The following is a 16,280-nucleotide window of genomic DNA, read 5'->3' on the forward strand; positions in this document are numbered from 1 at the left end:
AACTTGCACAGCTTTGTATTGTAGCAGGAAACCCACAAAGACAATGTGCAAACTCCATACAGACAGTTGCCTGAGGAATTGAACCCAGGCCCCTGGCGCTGTGAGATAGCAGTGCTAACCACTGAGCCACCGTGCCACCCCAAATCACACCCTGGAGGTTGTGCCATGTCATCAGTAGTGAAAACCACTCAGCCAACACCTTTAATCATCACCACGGAGACTGCAATAATCTTTCTCTTCACAGCACCCTTTTTGCAATCTTCCATTGAGCAAAGGCTGGGAGATATTGTGACATACAGACACAATGCAGACAGTCATAAAACCAAACATGACCCTCTATCCTGAGGCATGGGTGTGGGACACTTATCATTCACACAGCTTCCCTACTTGACTTCAGATAATGCACAATGTTGATCTATTCCTTGTATAACTGGGTTTGGCAGCAATCCCTGGTGAGGCGATTCACAAACCACATGCTCATTCCAGCCACTTACAAGCTTTTGTTTCAGCTCCTGATTTAAGTATTTTTATTATTGCATATCCTTTTCTTCAACATTGCTGCTCAGATTAGTCAGTAGGTTGGGCGGACGTTCCAGAGATTGATTTAGCTTTTCTCGAAAACACACACTAAACAACTTGAGACGAGTCTGAGCTCAGAGCCTGCAGATTGCTTAATTGGTTGGGTTTTGATTGAAAGAAAGACTGGAGGAGGCTGCCTCAGAGAATGTGGCAACTGATTCTTCAGGAAGCATTGCATTAATTCATCTCAGGCGATGACAGAACTGGTTTGTTCAGGTACTGTAATACTATATACAAGGTTGCCTCTCTCTTATGACCTTTGTTCTCTTTTGATTTTATTGATGTAATTATGGTCACTCTTGCTGTGAACTATCATTTTCCTCTCAAACACAATCTATCTGATTCAATTAAGACCAATCATATTTCCTAGTTTGCTCATTACTCTTCCAAGACTTCTGCATGTTTGGCCTCCTTGTTTATCTCTGTGATCTTTTGCAAGTTTCGAAAACCTACGCTTGGCATCAACTAGTGACTGTATCTGTATTTAACCAATCCTCCCTTTTCAGCGATGATTACTGCGTTTAAGCTACAGCCCTTCACCTATGTTTCCCAATTTAAAATAACAAGAAATAGGGCTGGTTCAGTCAGACGAGACTGCAAAATACACAACCTCCCCCAGGCAATGAAAGTGTGCCTCATTCACCAATAACAACAGCATTTCTTTTAGGACCTCAACCTGGAAGACACTTGCAAGAAGCTTGACAGAGGCTTGGAAGGCGCAGGGGTTGAGCCAAAGAAGGAGAAATTAGGGGGCCTGTTCGATGAGGTGAGTTTTAACGGAAGCTTTCAAAGAAGAGTTGGGGTTTGGTGGAGAAGCTTCAGCAAAATAGGACTGAAGGCCACAAAGCAACTGCGAGGCAGAGAAGGTGTGTTTGCAAAAGCCTCAATGTTAGAAACATTAGGGAGAGAGGACCAGCGGGCAGATATTGCAGGTCTCTCAGCATTTATTGAGGCCGGGAAACCATGGAGACTGTAAAAGCATAATTAGAATCTTAGACTTGAAACATTGTCACAGAGAGCGGGAGCAGTGAATAAATGCAAGAGCTGAAGTTCAGACAGAGTGGAGGTTAAAAGACCAGCAAGAGATTGTTGGAAGAAATGAGTCTGGTACTGTATTGACAAATTGACCAGCGAGGGTTTCAGTAATAGATGTGTAGAGACCAGAGAAGGTGGTAGATGCAGCTTTTTCAATAGAGATTATGTGCAGTCGGAAACACTGCTGGGAATAGTCATGCTGAGCAAATGAACCAACCTCCTCAGTGACTAAAAATGAAACTAACATCTCTGTGTTGCTTCCGTATAAATTGTGTCTTGTTCAGAACAGATAAGAAAAACCTTAAGGGTCCATCTCACAGTGTAGGACAGATTGAGAAGATTGAGAAAATGGTGTGGCTTGTGACTGTCAGCCTTCTACTTCTTTCTTCACACACGCTCTGCACAAATCCGGGATTGAAAGTGAGAGTAACTCAGAAAGCCCTAGATTATGGTAAGTCTCTCTCACTCAGCCTGGTAGTCTGATCACCGTGAGTGCGCTTGTGAAAGTGCAGAAAGTCTGTGAGCATTTGTGGAGTGTTTACGTTCAACTGTTACACTTGTCCATGTATAGATTAATCTGAGTCTGAAATAGTTGAGCTTAGAAATGCTAATTGTTTTGTAAAAAAAAATTCTATGGTTTTTGTTTGAATGTCAACTCTTCTTGCACTTCTTGGATTTATTGTTTGTTTTATTTGGCTGTTTTACAACAATTTTTTTTCAAACTGTGGAACCTTGTGACTTTATTCTTTCCATGAATGACTGGGATTTCAGATTTTTTAAAAAAATAATTCAACCTACATCAGTCTTATACAATTACTAGAAAAGCAGGTCAGAGGCTAGGAAGTGTACATAACTCATCTCCTGTTTCCCCAAAGCATGTCCATCATCTACAAGGCGCAAGTCAAAAATGTGATGGACTATCCCCCACTTGTCTGAATGTGTGCGGCTCCAATGATCAGTCTACTTGATTGGCACCCTATCCACCATCTTAAAGATTCGTTCCTTCCACCACAATGCAGTATCTACCACCTACAAGGTGGACTGCAGTAAATCACCAAGACTTCTTCAACAAAGAATAAGAATAATCTTATTCTTCACAACCACCTGATGAAGGAGCAGCACTCCCAAAGCTAGTGCTTCCAAATAAACCTGTTGGACTATAACCTGGTGTTGTGCAATTTTTAACTTTGTACACCCCAGTCCAACACCGCCGTCTACAAATCATGATTCCTTCAACAGTACTTTCCAACCTCCCAACTTCTACTTCCTAGGTGAACAAGAACAAAAGATGCATGGAGCACTAACACCTCCATGTTCCCCATCAAGTCATACACCATCCTGACTCAAAACCACATCACATTCACTGTTGCTGGGTCAGAATCCTGGGACCACCTTCCTACCAGCACTATGGATTGAGTTCAAAAGTAAGGATCATAGTTGAAAACTGTAGTGCTGGAAACACAGGTCAGGCAGCATCCTAGGAGTAAGGAGAGTCGGTGTTATAAGCCCTTCATCAGGAATGTGGAGGGGGAAGGGGGCTGAGAGATTAATAGGAAGGTGGGGGTGAGGCTAGGGGGGAAAGGAGCTGGGATAGTGATAGATGGATGCAGATGGGGGGTAATGGTGATAGGTCAGAGGCGAGGAGGGAGTGGATAGGTGGGAATGGCGGTGGATAGTAGAACAGGTCAACAGGGCAGTGCCGAGATGGAGGGTTGGATCTGTGATGAGGTGGGGAATAGGAGATTTGGAAACTAGTGAAGTCGATGTTGATGCTGTGTCGAAGGGCCATCAACTTCACTAGTTGCTAGCATTTTCAGTGTTTACAACATAACATATGCATGTTGACTGAAACACCCAGCAACATTCAGTAACCAAGGAAGTATCACTCATAATTATTAAAAAGAAACACTCTGCTTTACATTTTACCAACAAATGTTCTGAATATTTAAAGCAGAAATGCACAGTCTGTGAGAAAATGGTTATTGAGATCACTCTCCAACATATCCGTGATTCACTGTTTATTTACTAACCAGAAATGTCATTAGAATTTAATGCGCAGCTTGAGTTCTTGTGTTAATGTTGTGCACTGAAGAGATTCAGTGATAATGTTCATCAAAACATATCTCCGCATTTTCTTTCCCCTTCAAGAGGCTATGCAGCTTGGCATCAAGGCAATATCTGGCAAGGCCAGTGACTATAGAGTATGCAGAGTTCTCAGTGGAACAGATAGTGTAAGGTGGGTCAAGTGTAGCAGTCCATAGTAGTAACCGTTAATGGAGGAGAAGTCTGGTGTGTAGCTGAATGCACGGGCTTCACAAGTCTGCCTTCCAATGTGCACCGTAAGGCTCTGGTATTGCCTAACATCTGATTTTTCACTCAGGTCGACAGGTCGGGGTCCAGGTGTTACAACAGAAACTTTGGCAAATTCAGATTCCAGATGTCAGCGGAGAAACCCACGTTTCTGTGATTGGCCATGTCAAATATCAAGTCACAGGGTGAGTGTGTGGAGTGTTCTTCAGGAAAACATACAAGGAGAATTTGTTTCATATTAACCAATCCCCTCGACCCCCCCACCCCTCCCCCATTTTGAATGACCTTGAAATGGAGTTAAGTTGCATGGTTTCTCAGGTGCCAAGTGACCATGTTGGATTGGAGCTGCAAATTTCCAGCTGGAACTGTATCATCCACTATATAGAGTCATAGTGGTATACAGCACGGAAACAGGCTCTTCGGCCCAACTTGTTCATGCTGACTAGATTTGTTAAACTGAACTAGATAACTTACTTGGATGTGATTTAAAAAATAATTTCCCTAAACGTGTGCCTCACATCAGGTCCTCTGTTCATGCAACTAAGGTGCTTTCAATATAAAACAAAGTTCAACAAGAAATGAAAGAATCCCAAAACATATAAAGCAGCCAGACTAGGCCCATGATGCCTGTAACAGCTCTATGAAAGAACAATCCAATTAATTCCACTCCTCTTGGTCTTCACTCCATAATCCTCCCTTTGAAATATATATCCAATTCCCTATTGAAAGCTGCCATTGAACCTGTTCCCACCAGGAAAATGTAAATGTCATTGGTGTGCAGACATTGCACATTGCTCTAACTTTCATGTGCGTGAAGAGAGGAATGACGTGAAAGGGAACTGGCCTTTTGTAGATCTTTACTGTCTAGTTATAGCACACTGATGGCAGCGGTTCCAGAAGGTAGCTGCCCACCATCTTCTCGAGGGTGACTAGGGATGGGGAATCAATGTCTGCCCAGCAAGCGATCCCCATGTCTCAAGAGTGAACCAAAACAAAAAGGAAGAAGCCATTTGGGTTATCTAACTTACTCTTTTGTAGAAACCTACAGTCCTGCCACCACAGCGTATGCCAAATAGGGAGCTGCAGGTGTAGTGGTAGTGTCTCTAGCCTAGCAATCCAGAGCCCCAGGCTCCAAAGGATATGTCTTTGAATCCCACCATTTAGGTGGTGAAATTTGGATTAAAATTTTAAAAAATGAAGAATTTTTTGAAAAAGATGTGAACCTAGTAATTGTATGTGACCAGGTAACCACTGTCAATTGTTGTAAAAATCTACCTAGTTCACTGCGCCCATACCTGGTCTGGCCTACAAGTGACTCTAGACTCACACCAATGTGATTGAATCTTAAACGGCCCATTAAAATGCCACCGCATCAAACCACTCAGCACAAATACAATTAGGGATGGCAACAAGTTCTGGCCTTGTCAGTGACAGTCACATCCCAGAAATGATCAAAAAAAAGAAAGACAAATTACTATAGCAGTAAATTACACAGCATCTCAAACCTGGTCCAGGCAAACCAAATCTGACTAAATACCTGTGGAGTGATGCCAGGCCTCCTGGATCATGCTCAGTGAACCATTCCATGTCCTTGGCCCTCTTATTTTGTGAAGTCCATGCCCATGTCTCTAATTCTGCAACTTGATAAGATCCCTGCACTCCTTTTGCATAGCCCCAATTTCCTTTCTTCCTGACTGTCAGCTGTATCTTCAGCTGCCTAGGCCCAAAACTTCACAATTCCCCATCTGTACACCCTTCTGACTGTCCATTTCCCTCTCCTCATTGATACATCTTAAAACTGCTTTCTTTGATCAACCTTTTGATTGCCCATTCTCCTTATGGGATTTGGTGTCTAATTCTGTTTGATAATTACATCTGCAAAGCATATTAAAATGTTACAAGTGCTACATATTGTTGTTGTTAATCTTGTTAATATCAGTTCTCACTTTGCCTGTTATCTGTTTATAGTTGTGTTTGGCCTGCATTCATGGTTAAACTTTAAATGGCAGACTCAGGATTAAACTGTTCTATCAATTTGCTATTTTATACAGAAACACAAGTCTGTGTGGGATTCCTCCTGGTGCTCCGGTTTCCTCCCACAGTCCAGGGATGTGCAGGCTAGGTGGATTAGCCATGGGAAATGTAAGGTTACAGGGATAGCGGAATGGGTCTGGGTAGGATGCTCTGATACATATCGACCAGGGTCTGATAGAATAGGGTACAGACTTGAGAGGCTGAATGCCTTCCTTACCTATCCTCCTGTCTTGTGGAGATCAGACTGTGGTGATCTGAAATAGTCACACACAGATCTCTTTTGGACCTTTTCTAAACTTGTTAAAGATGTTAAAATGTGCAAAGATGCACAAAGTTATAAGTTCAAGAGACCAACACAAAGTGAGGGCTGATAGTCCAGTATAATATCAAGGGAGTGCTATACTCTCAGAGGAGCTGTTTTTCAGATGAGACGCTAAACTAAGGCCACATGCACCACCTCAAGCAGATGTAAAAGATTACATGGCACTAAAAATGAATAGTAAGAGATAATCAGGCTGTGTTTTTGAAATCCTGCAGTACATAAATTCTCTCATGTTTTTCCTCCTGAAACAGGGACCATATATCCAAAGTATTTCATCGGCTAAAAAGCATTAGGGACAGCTAGAGGTCATGAAAGGTGCAATATAAAAGCACATCTTTTCTGTAGAAGCAGGAAAAGCCTGATATTTTAATAGGACAGTGTTGTCATTAAGGCAGAATAATCCCCCAGTCCCTCAATTAAAATGTTATTCATCAATCTCAGCTTTCAGTCTACAGGATATACATGTGTTTGGAAAGGCAAAGACTGATTAGGGATAGCCAATGTGGCTTTGTGCGTGGGAAATCATGTCTCACAAACTTGATTGAGTATTTTGAAGAAGTAACAAAGAGGATTAATGAGGGCAGAGCGGTAGATGTGATCTATATGGACTTCAGTAAGGCGTTCGACAAGGTTCCTGATGGGAGACTGGTTAGCAAGGTTAGATCTCCTGGAATACAGGGAGAACTAGCCATTTGGATACAGAACTGGTTCAAAGGTAGAAGACAGAGGGTGGTGGTGGAGGGTTGTTTTTCAGACTGGAGGCCTGTGACCAGTGGAGTGCCACAAGGATTGGTGCTGGGTCCTCTACTTTTTGTCATTTACATAAATGATTTGGATGCGAGCATAAGAGGTATAGTTAGTAATTTTGCAGATGACACCAAAGTTGGAGGTGTAGTGGACAGCGAAGAGGATTACCTCAGATTACAACAGGATCTGGATCAGATTGGCCAATTGGCTGAGAAGTAGCAGCTGGAGTTTAATTCAGATAAATGCGAGGTGCTGCATTTTGGGAAAGCAAATCTTAACAGGACTTATACACTTAATGGTAGGGTCTTAGTGAGTTTTGCTGAACAAAGAGACCTTGGAGTACAGGTTCATAGCTCCTTGAATGTGGAGTCACAGGTAGATAAGATAGTGAAGAAGGCGTTTGGTATGCTTTCCTTTATTGGTCAGAGTATTGAGTACAGGCGTTGGGAGGTCATGTTACAGCTGTACAGGACATTGGTTAGGCCACTGTTGGAATATTGCGTGCAATTCTGGTCTCCTTCCTATCGGAAAGATGTGAAACTTGAAAGGGTTCAGAAAATATTTACAAGGATGTTGCCAGGGTTGGAGGATTTGAGCTACAGGGAGAGGCTGAACAGGCTGGGGCTGTTTTCCTTAGAACGTCAGAGGCTGAGGGGTGACCTTATAGAGATTTACAAAATTATGAGGGGCATGGATAGGGTAGATAGGCAGACTCTTTTCCCTTGGGTCGGGGAGTCCAGAACTACAGGGCATAGGTTTAGGGTGAGAGGGGAAAGATATGAAAGAGACCTAAGGGGCAACTTTTTCACACAGAGGTATGGAATGAGCTGCCAGAGGAAGTGATGGAGGCTGGTACAATTGCAACATTTAAGAGGCATTTGTATGGGTATATGAATAGGAAGGGTTTGGAGGGATATGGGCGTGGTACTGGCAGGTGGGACTAAATTGGGTTGGGATATCTGGTCGGCATGGATGGGTTGGACCGAAGGGTCTGTTACCGTACTGTACATCTCTATGACTCTATGACTATATGACATCTTGAAATAATTGCTATACTAACTGTAAGTCATTGTGAACCTTAAAGCTGTGTTCTGTTGTATAATTTCTTCCTCTGTTCATCCTGCATAATTGTTCCCATGGACTTCATAGATTCTAGATTTGATAATCATAGAATAGAATCCCTACAGTGTGGAAGTAGGTCATTCAGCCCAACGAGTCCACACCAACCCTTCAAAGACCATCCCATCCAGACCCAATCCTCTACCCTATCCCTGTAACCCTACATTTCCCATGGCTAATCCACCTAACCTGCACATCTTTGGAGCGTGGGAGGAAACTGGTGCACCTGGAGAAAACCCATGCAGACACAGGGAGGACGTGCAAACTCCACATCGATGGTCACCTGAGGTGGAATCAAACCCGGATCACTGGTGCTGTGTGGCAGCAGTGCTATCCACTGGGCCACTGGGCCACTGTGCTGCTCTTAGAAGCACAGTGGAAATTAACAAAGTTAATACTGTTTTTCACGAAAGAAGAAAAAGAGAAAGTAAGAAACTACTGGTTAAAGTTGACATTGCATTATCATTGTGAAAATACTCAAATCAATCATTAAGGAAGTCAATACAATTTTAAAAACATAGTATGTTCCGATAAAATCAAAATGAATTTACAAAAACGGGAAATTGTTGTTGACAAATCTATTAGAGATTTTTTAAAGATATAAAGCTAATAGCATAGTTAAAGGAAAGCCAATAGATGTAATGTGGGTGGCACAGTGGCTCAGTGGCACAGTGGCACAGTGGTTAGCAGTGCTGCCTTACAGCACCAGGAATTTGGGTTCACTTCCAGCTTCAGGAGACTGTCTGCATCAGAGTTTGTGCATTCTCCCCATGTCTGCGTGAGTTTCCTCCCAAGTTCCAAAGATGTGCAGGTTAGGGAATTGGCCATGCTAAATTGCCCATCGTGTTCAGGGATGTGTAAATTAGGTGCATTAGTCAGGGCTAAATGTAGAGTAATAGGCTAGGGGAATGCGTCTGGGAGGGTGACTCTTCGGAGGGTCAGTATGGACATGTTGGGCTAAATGGCCTGTTTCTCCACTATGGGGATTCTATGATGTGCTTTGATATCAAAAATGCATTCAATAAAGTGCCACACAAAAGTTTATTATGCAAGCTGTGACTAATAAGTGGTCACAGGATCAGTTCTGGACCCTTAGCTATGTACATAATATTTAATGACATAAATGACAAGACAGAGAATACTGCATCTAAGTTGCTGATGATGCAAAGTGAGGTGGGAATGTAAACTGTGAGGAGAACACAAAGCAATTCCTGAGAGAAAGGAAGAGTTTAAATGAGCAGCCTACAAGGTGGCAGATGGAATATAATGTGGGATGTGAGAGGTTAGTGACCAGAATATGAGGAAGTGAAGAGTGGGTCTGAGAGTATTTCACAATTTAAATAAAGACAATTAAGACGGCATGAAATACAGCTGGCAAATATGACTGTTCAATCGAGATACAGTGAGACATATTTAAGGACACACAGAATAGATACTTTCCAAAGAGTAAGAAAAATTCCAAGGGATCCATCATATCGGTTAAAGACAGTATCAAACATAAAGCAGGAGTATATACAAGTTCAAACAGGTAGCAGGGCAGAAGGTTGGGAGGAAGGTACAGAGAAGACATCAGAGATAGGTTCTTTATGCAGAGTTTAGATTAGATTCCCTACAGGAATCAGGCCTTTTGGCCCAACAAGTCCACACCGACCCTTTGAAGAGTAACCCACCCAGACCCATTCCCCTCCGACTAATGCATCTAACACTATGGGCAATTTAGCACTGACAATTCATCAGGCCTGCACATCTTTGGATTGTGGGAGGAAACCGGAGCACTCAGAGGAAACCCATGCAGACACGGGGAGAATGTACAAACTCCACACAGATAGTCACCCAAGGCTAAAATCGAACCTGGGTCCATAGTGCTGCAAGCCAGCAGTGCTAACCACTGAGCCACTGTGCTGCCCCTGGTGTGTATGCATGGAATGCATTGCCAGCAGTGATGGTGGAAGTAGAGTCATTAGGGACATGAACATGGACAGCAGTGAATTGAGGGGTGCGTAGGTTAGGTTATTTTGTTTTACATTAGGAATAATCCTCATCACAACATCATTGGCCAAGGGCCTGTTCTGTGCTGTACCGTTCTATGTTCTAAAACAAAAACAACAGCAAATAATGATCAAAACATTACTAAAGGGGGGCAAGGTAAGAGTACAAGATAAAGCTAACGAGAAATATCAAGCCAGGTAGTAAGCATTTCTGCAAATATTTAGAAAAGAGTTGACAGTGAGTGCTGGTTCTATAGAAAGTCTGATTGAAGAATTCACAATGGAAAGTAAGGAAATGGCAGAAGGATTGAAAAGGTATTTTGTATTAGTCTTCACGATAGAGGAGGAAAGTAACATTGCAGAAGCCTTGATAAATCAGGAAGTCGAAATGAAGGAGGAATTGAGGAAAATCACAATCTCTCGAAAAGAGGAACTGGGTAAAATGTTAGCACTGCCTGCAGACAAGTGCTTGGGTCCTGATGGACTTTTGATTTTCTAAAACTGCCTTGATTTGGGGACTGACACATTAGATCAGAAGATAGCAAATGTAATTCTTTTATTCAAAAAGAAAATGAAGCTGGAAGCTAGAACCATACAGGCCAGTAAATTTAACATCTGTCATAGAGAAAATGTCAAAGACTATTATTAAACATGTTGTTGCAGAACAATTCTAATTATTCAGTAAGAGCCAGCATGTTTTTTTAAGATTAGATTACATTACAGTGTGGAAACAGGCCCTTCGGCCCAACAAGTCCACACCGACCCACCTAACACTATGGGGCAATTTAGCATAGCCAATTCACCTGACCTGCACATGTTTGGACTGTGGGAGGAAATCAAAGCACCTGGAGGAAACCCAACCCAACATGCAAACTCCACACAGTCAGTCACCTGAGGCAGGACTTGAACCCAGGTCTCTGGTGCTGTGAGGCAGCAATGCTAACCACTGTGCCACCATGCCACCCACGGTTTTTGTGAAAGATGTTTGAATGATCTGTTGGAGGTCTCTGAGGAGGTCATGGATGCTGTGAATAAAGGAAAACTAGTGGATATCTGATACTTAGACTATCAGAAGTCATTTGATAGAGTGCCACATCTAAAGTGCTTGCAGAAGAGAAGGCTCAAGGTGCAGAGAGTAGCCTATTATATGAATTGAAGATTGGTTATCCAACAGGAAGCAGAGAGTAGGCATCAATGAGTCTTTTCTCATTTGGCAATTGGCAATGAGTGGGGTGCTACAGGAATTGGTGCTAGGATCTCAACTCTTTATAAGTTCTACACAAAGGAACAATAGGTAGAGGCACCAAATCTGTTAATGACTCAATGATCAGTAAGAAACTAAGTTATCAACAGAACATAAGGAGACTTCAAATATATATATATTGGTTAAAAGAAAAATATTGTAGATACTGAAACAAACCCAAAAAATGCTGAACAATTGGCAGCATCTGTGGGCAGACAAACTATTAATATTTTGATATGACTCTTCTTCAGATAAATTAAGTGAATGTGCAAATATGTGGCAAAGATGTGAGAAATGTGAAAATGTCCACATTGGTTGGAAGAATAAAAAAAAAGACATATTATCTTAAAGGTGGGATGCAGAGGAATCTAAGTGCCCTTGTCCATGAATCAAAAAGGTTCATTGGCAGGTACAGCAAATAACTAAGTAAGGTAATAGAATGTTATCATTTATCTCAAGAGGAACTTAATACGTAGAAAAGTAAGAAGGTTATGTTTCAGTCACACAGACCATATCCAGAGTACTGTGTCCAGTATTGGACACCTTATTTAAGGAAGGTCTGCATGTTGGAGGCATTTCAGAGACCTGTACCAGACCAATACGTGGAATGGTTGTGCTGCCTTATAATGAAAGGTTAGACAAGCTGAGCTTGCAAACGTTGGAGTTAGGAAATGTATGAGGTGACTTGATTGAAACGTTTAAGATCCTGAGAGACCTTGACAGGTGAATATTTTTAAGGCAGAGATGGATTGAGGGGGGTGCAGCTTACTTGAGGCAGGTGGGAATGTGAATTTAAGGTTACGTTAGATCAGATCCAACTGTGTTGCATGGCAGAGTAGGCCTAAAGGGTTCAATAACCTACTTCTCCCTGTTCATATGTTCGTAAGTTAATTAATCTGATCATAGGAATAGAAGAGCAGGATAGGTCTTAAAAGGCATGCGGTTTGTGAGGATCACGTACACACAATGAATAGAGAAAGTTAACTTCCAGGTGCAGTAAGCAATTCAGAAAAGAAAGGAAACGATGACCTTTAATGCAGGGAGATTTGAAGGAAGCCTTGCTACAAATGAACAGGAAGTTGTGAGACGGCACCTTGAAAACTGCGTGCAGTTTTTGTTTCCACCCTTAAAGAACAGTAAACCTGCACTGAAGCAGTACACAAGGGTTCACCATGTCAGTAATGTGGATGCAAGAGAGTCCAGCCAGGGATCCTTCAGAAATGCAGAACCGTACTTCCATTCTAACATCTGTACTATCAGAGGAAGACAAATCACAGCCTCTCTTCACAGCTGTCAGCTGAAATATTCTTCAGTTTAAACCTTCTGACAGCCTTTTTGACAGCTGCTGTCAAATACTAAGTATGATGTAAGGGTGCCAGGAGGGTAGGAATGCCAAATGGGTCGAGGTGCAGTACCTAGTACATAAGATGCCAGCTGGATAGGGATTAAGGTATCAAGGAGTTGAGTGCCAGGTGTGAGTTGACAAGGTGCCCAGTGGGTGTGCTGCCATGGTGCAAGGTGGCAAGGGCCCAGGTATCTGATGCAGTAGTTACAGTAGGTCAGGGTGGGTGGGGTGATCAGGACAGGGATGTGGGGGTGGATGCTGGGTATGAGAGGTTGAGTAGTAGGGTCCGATGGTGGGGGGGGCATGTTCCAGGTTGGGCATCGGGGAGGGAAGGCTGAGTACAGAGTGACAGAAGGGGGTCGGATCTGGCAGCTGAGGAAGTTGGGGGAGGAAGGTATCAGATACCGGATGCAGAGCAGGAAGGGGGTCAGGTATGATTTGTGGGGAAGACGGGCCGGGGGCAGAATTGGGAAGGGGACACGGTGTCTCAAGAGAGGGCAAAGGTGTCAGATCCCAGAGATGTCCAGTCTGGGGGTGTGTGTAGACTGGGGCAAGTGTAGGTTGGGGTGTGTGATATGGGTAGCACAGAACTATCAGAGGAAGACAAATCACAGCCTCTTTTCACAGTTGTCAGCTGAAATATTCTTCAGTTTAAAGGTGAGCTAAATATTTGTTCTGTTAAATAGCCCCTCAGGACTATATATTTTATAATGTTACTTGTTCCTAGTAACTATTTTACTTAATTTAGTTGGAACCCTCCAAATTTTCTGATTTAAATAGAGACTTTTGGAAGGTTCCAAACATAGAGGAAATGTCAATGGAAAATTCAATTTCCTGGTTAATTTCTTTGCACTGTGCTATGATGAGGATTCCACAGGATCCCCATGTGCAGCTCCCACCCACAATGGAATAGTGGCTCTGGCCAATGGTAGATCCAGGCCAAAGCTTCACTTTCCAGGAACAAGAAAAGCAGAAGTAGACACTAGCGATGTAATGGTCTGATTGGGTGATGTGGGGCCAGAGCAGCTAAAGACATTCAGGGTCTTTGTGGTACAGTGATAGTGTCCCTATCCCTGAGGAGGCTTGGATTCAAGTCTCTCGCAATGTGTAATAAAAAGAAACATCAGAGGACCCCCAGTCTGCAAAGAGAGAGTGTCAAAAAATCTCTCCCTGTTTTTTCTGTCTGTTGTTGAGGGATCAGAAAGTCTCTTGTAACAGCTAGCTGTCTCCTTCTCACCTTCTTTGCAATCATAGAATCCCTACAGTGTGGAAGCAGGCCATTCAGCCCATAATGACCCTGCAAAGAAGATCACACCTGCACCCCTCCCACCTGCACATCCCTGAACTCTATGGACAATTTTGCATCTTTGGACTGTGGAAGGAAGCCTGAGCAAACCCATGCAGAGACAGGGAGAATGTACAAACAGACAGTCACCTGAAGATGGAATTGAACTAGCTCCCTGGCACTGTGAGACAACAGTGCTAACCACTGAGCCACCATACCATATATCGAGGGTGGAATAAATCACTTTTAACAACAAATTCTCAACCAGTGAATAAAAGAGGACATCAGTGTGCAAGCAACCTTGTGACAACTGCAAAGAAAAATAAAGGAATTGACAGAAAAGATAGAAAGGAACTGTTCGAATCCTACAGTCCAGACTGGTGTTATCGAACGGTTTCCATTTTTTTACCACCATTGACCCCATTAAGTTGTCTTATCTATCTCAGTATGTCTGTTTTTGAAGGTGGAATTTAAAAAGAGTAAAGTTAAAGTTGTAGAGTTATAAGTTAGCATTTCATTTTTTCCAAGGGCTGTTGATTAAAGACAACTTGTTTGTGATAAACAGTCAGCTTTTTGTTCAATACAAACAACTGGTGAGTGATTTCTTTTAACCTGAGTTTATTAGTCAGACAAATTGCTATTGGATAATTTGACTAAACCTTTATATGCTAGTGAAATATTGGGATTGATTTCCAGTGCACTACCCCAGTGAGTTGTGACAATGAGCTGAAACTGTTTAATGTTTCGAAGAATGGAGTATGATGTGATTGAAATATACTGTACAAGGCTCTGAGGGGCTTGACAGGGCAGACAATGGGAGGCTGTTTCCCCTCACTGGGAAATCTCAAGCCTGGAAGTATTAGGGTGAAGGTACAGTCATTTAGAACTGAGATAAGGAGAAATTATTTATCTCAGTGGTTTGTACGTCTCTGACATTCTTTATCCCAGAGATTTGTGTATGTTCCATCATCTAATATATTTAATGCTCGGATAACCAGACTTTTGGTTTCTCAGGGAATCTGGGATATGAACAGCTATCAGGAAAGTGGAGTGGGGGATCAGCTGTGATCATAGTGAATGGTTGGAGAAGACTCAGAGTGCCGTGTAGTCTACACCTCCACCTATTTCCTATGTTTGTGTGTTCACTCACCCCGATCTGTATCGGAAAAACAAAATTGTACAGTAAAGTATATGAGGACATTTATGTTACTTCTGCATTAGGGAAAATACTGTGTATTAAGTGTTGATGTTCAGCCTAATCCTGCCATGGAGTATTTCCTGAGAAGGAACAGAATTTGGTGGGAACTTGTGGCATTGACCAAATTAGGATGTGTTTTACTGCTCAAGTGCACTTACTTTTCAGAGCATATCTCTGGAAGTAATTTATAAAAGATTTGCATTTCATGTTATTTATATTACTTTATCCAGTGCCTGTCCACAGCTGAGATGAGAATAAGGCAATAACCTATTGTTTAAATGTCTTTTACAGAATGCAGATCAATGACTTTGGCCTGCCTCAGTCTGCAATCGGATTCTATGCTGGCACTGGTATTAAACTTTCCATCAGTAATGCCTATATTCACATACATGGAAACTGGAGAGTGAAGTATCTTTTTATGTGAGTGTTTCCTCTTGGTTTTTCTCTATCACTTTCCTTCTTCTCCCTCCTGAAAAGTCTGAATTGTTCCATAGTGCAGTCAGCCTTTTTGTACCTCATCCGAAAGCTCCCCGTTTTTCGTTGGGCCTGAGCCCTGAGCATTGGACGTTGATCAGGAGTGAAACCTTGTGAGAGCCCAGATTTAATCATCCTAAGACTGCCCAGCTCCCACCACTTAACCCAGTGCTGACCAGGATTTTGGGCTTTTCCAGTGTGTAACGTTCAGAACTATATTAGAAAGTACAGTTTCAAAGTGTGGGCTGGCTCTTGGTTTTGTGGCAATACTTGTAAAATAATGTAGCCTATTTTACACCCCTCATGTGTAAACCTTCAGTCTTATTGTGCCTACCCCCCCCCCCAACCTGTTTTAAAAATGAATATAGTGCATTAATATGAATACAAATTCTGAATTTATAATTGCAGATTTATTTTACACGGAAAAGGAGAATATAATAATCCTGATTGTACATTCTTATTGTTCTACATTTTTCACAGGAATGTATGATGTATCAGAAGGAATACACATTATAATACACAGCTCACATGATGTTATACAGTGCTCCCACAAGTTCCTAGACAATTTCACAGACAACTTTCACAACCAATGATCATTACG

At 42.3% G+C, this 16,280-nt stretch overlaps 1 protein-coding gene across 1 annotated transcript in view; it reads left to right on the forward strand.

The window, feature by feature from the left end:
• The first annotated feature begins 604 nt into the window (after nucleotides 1–604).
• The window catches only part of LOC140463142 (bactericidal permeability-increasing protein-like), a 55,066-nt gene continuing 39,390 nt past the window's right edge, over nucleotides 605–16,280 (forward strand). Inside the window, exons 1-5 of the mRNA XM_072556898.1 lie at nucleotides 605–795; nucleotides 1,247–1,345; nucleotides 1,899–2,065; nucleotides 3,995–4,109; nucleotides 15,497–15,625. Of these exons, the coding sequence (XP_072412999.1) occupies nucleotides 1,341–1,345; nucleotides 1,899–2,065; nucleotides 3,995–4,109; nucleotides 15,497–15,625 (416 nt within the window). The 5' untranslated portion in view covers nucleotides 605–795; nucleotides 1,247–1,340. The remainder of the gene's footprint in view (nucleotides 796–1,246; nucleotides 1,346–1,898; nucleotides 2,066–3,994; nucleotides 4,110–15,496; nucleotides 15,626–16,280) is intronic.

This window comes from Chiloscyllium punctatum, chromosome 37 (genome assembly GCF_047496795.1).
Source record: "Chiloscyllium punctatum isolate Juve2018m chromosome 37, sChiPun1.3, whole genome shotgun sequence".
Lineage (NCBI taxonomy): Eukaryota > Metazoa > Chordata > Chondrichthyes > Orectolobiformes > Hemiscylliidae > Chiloscyllium > Chiloscyllium punctatum.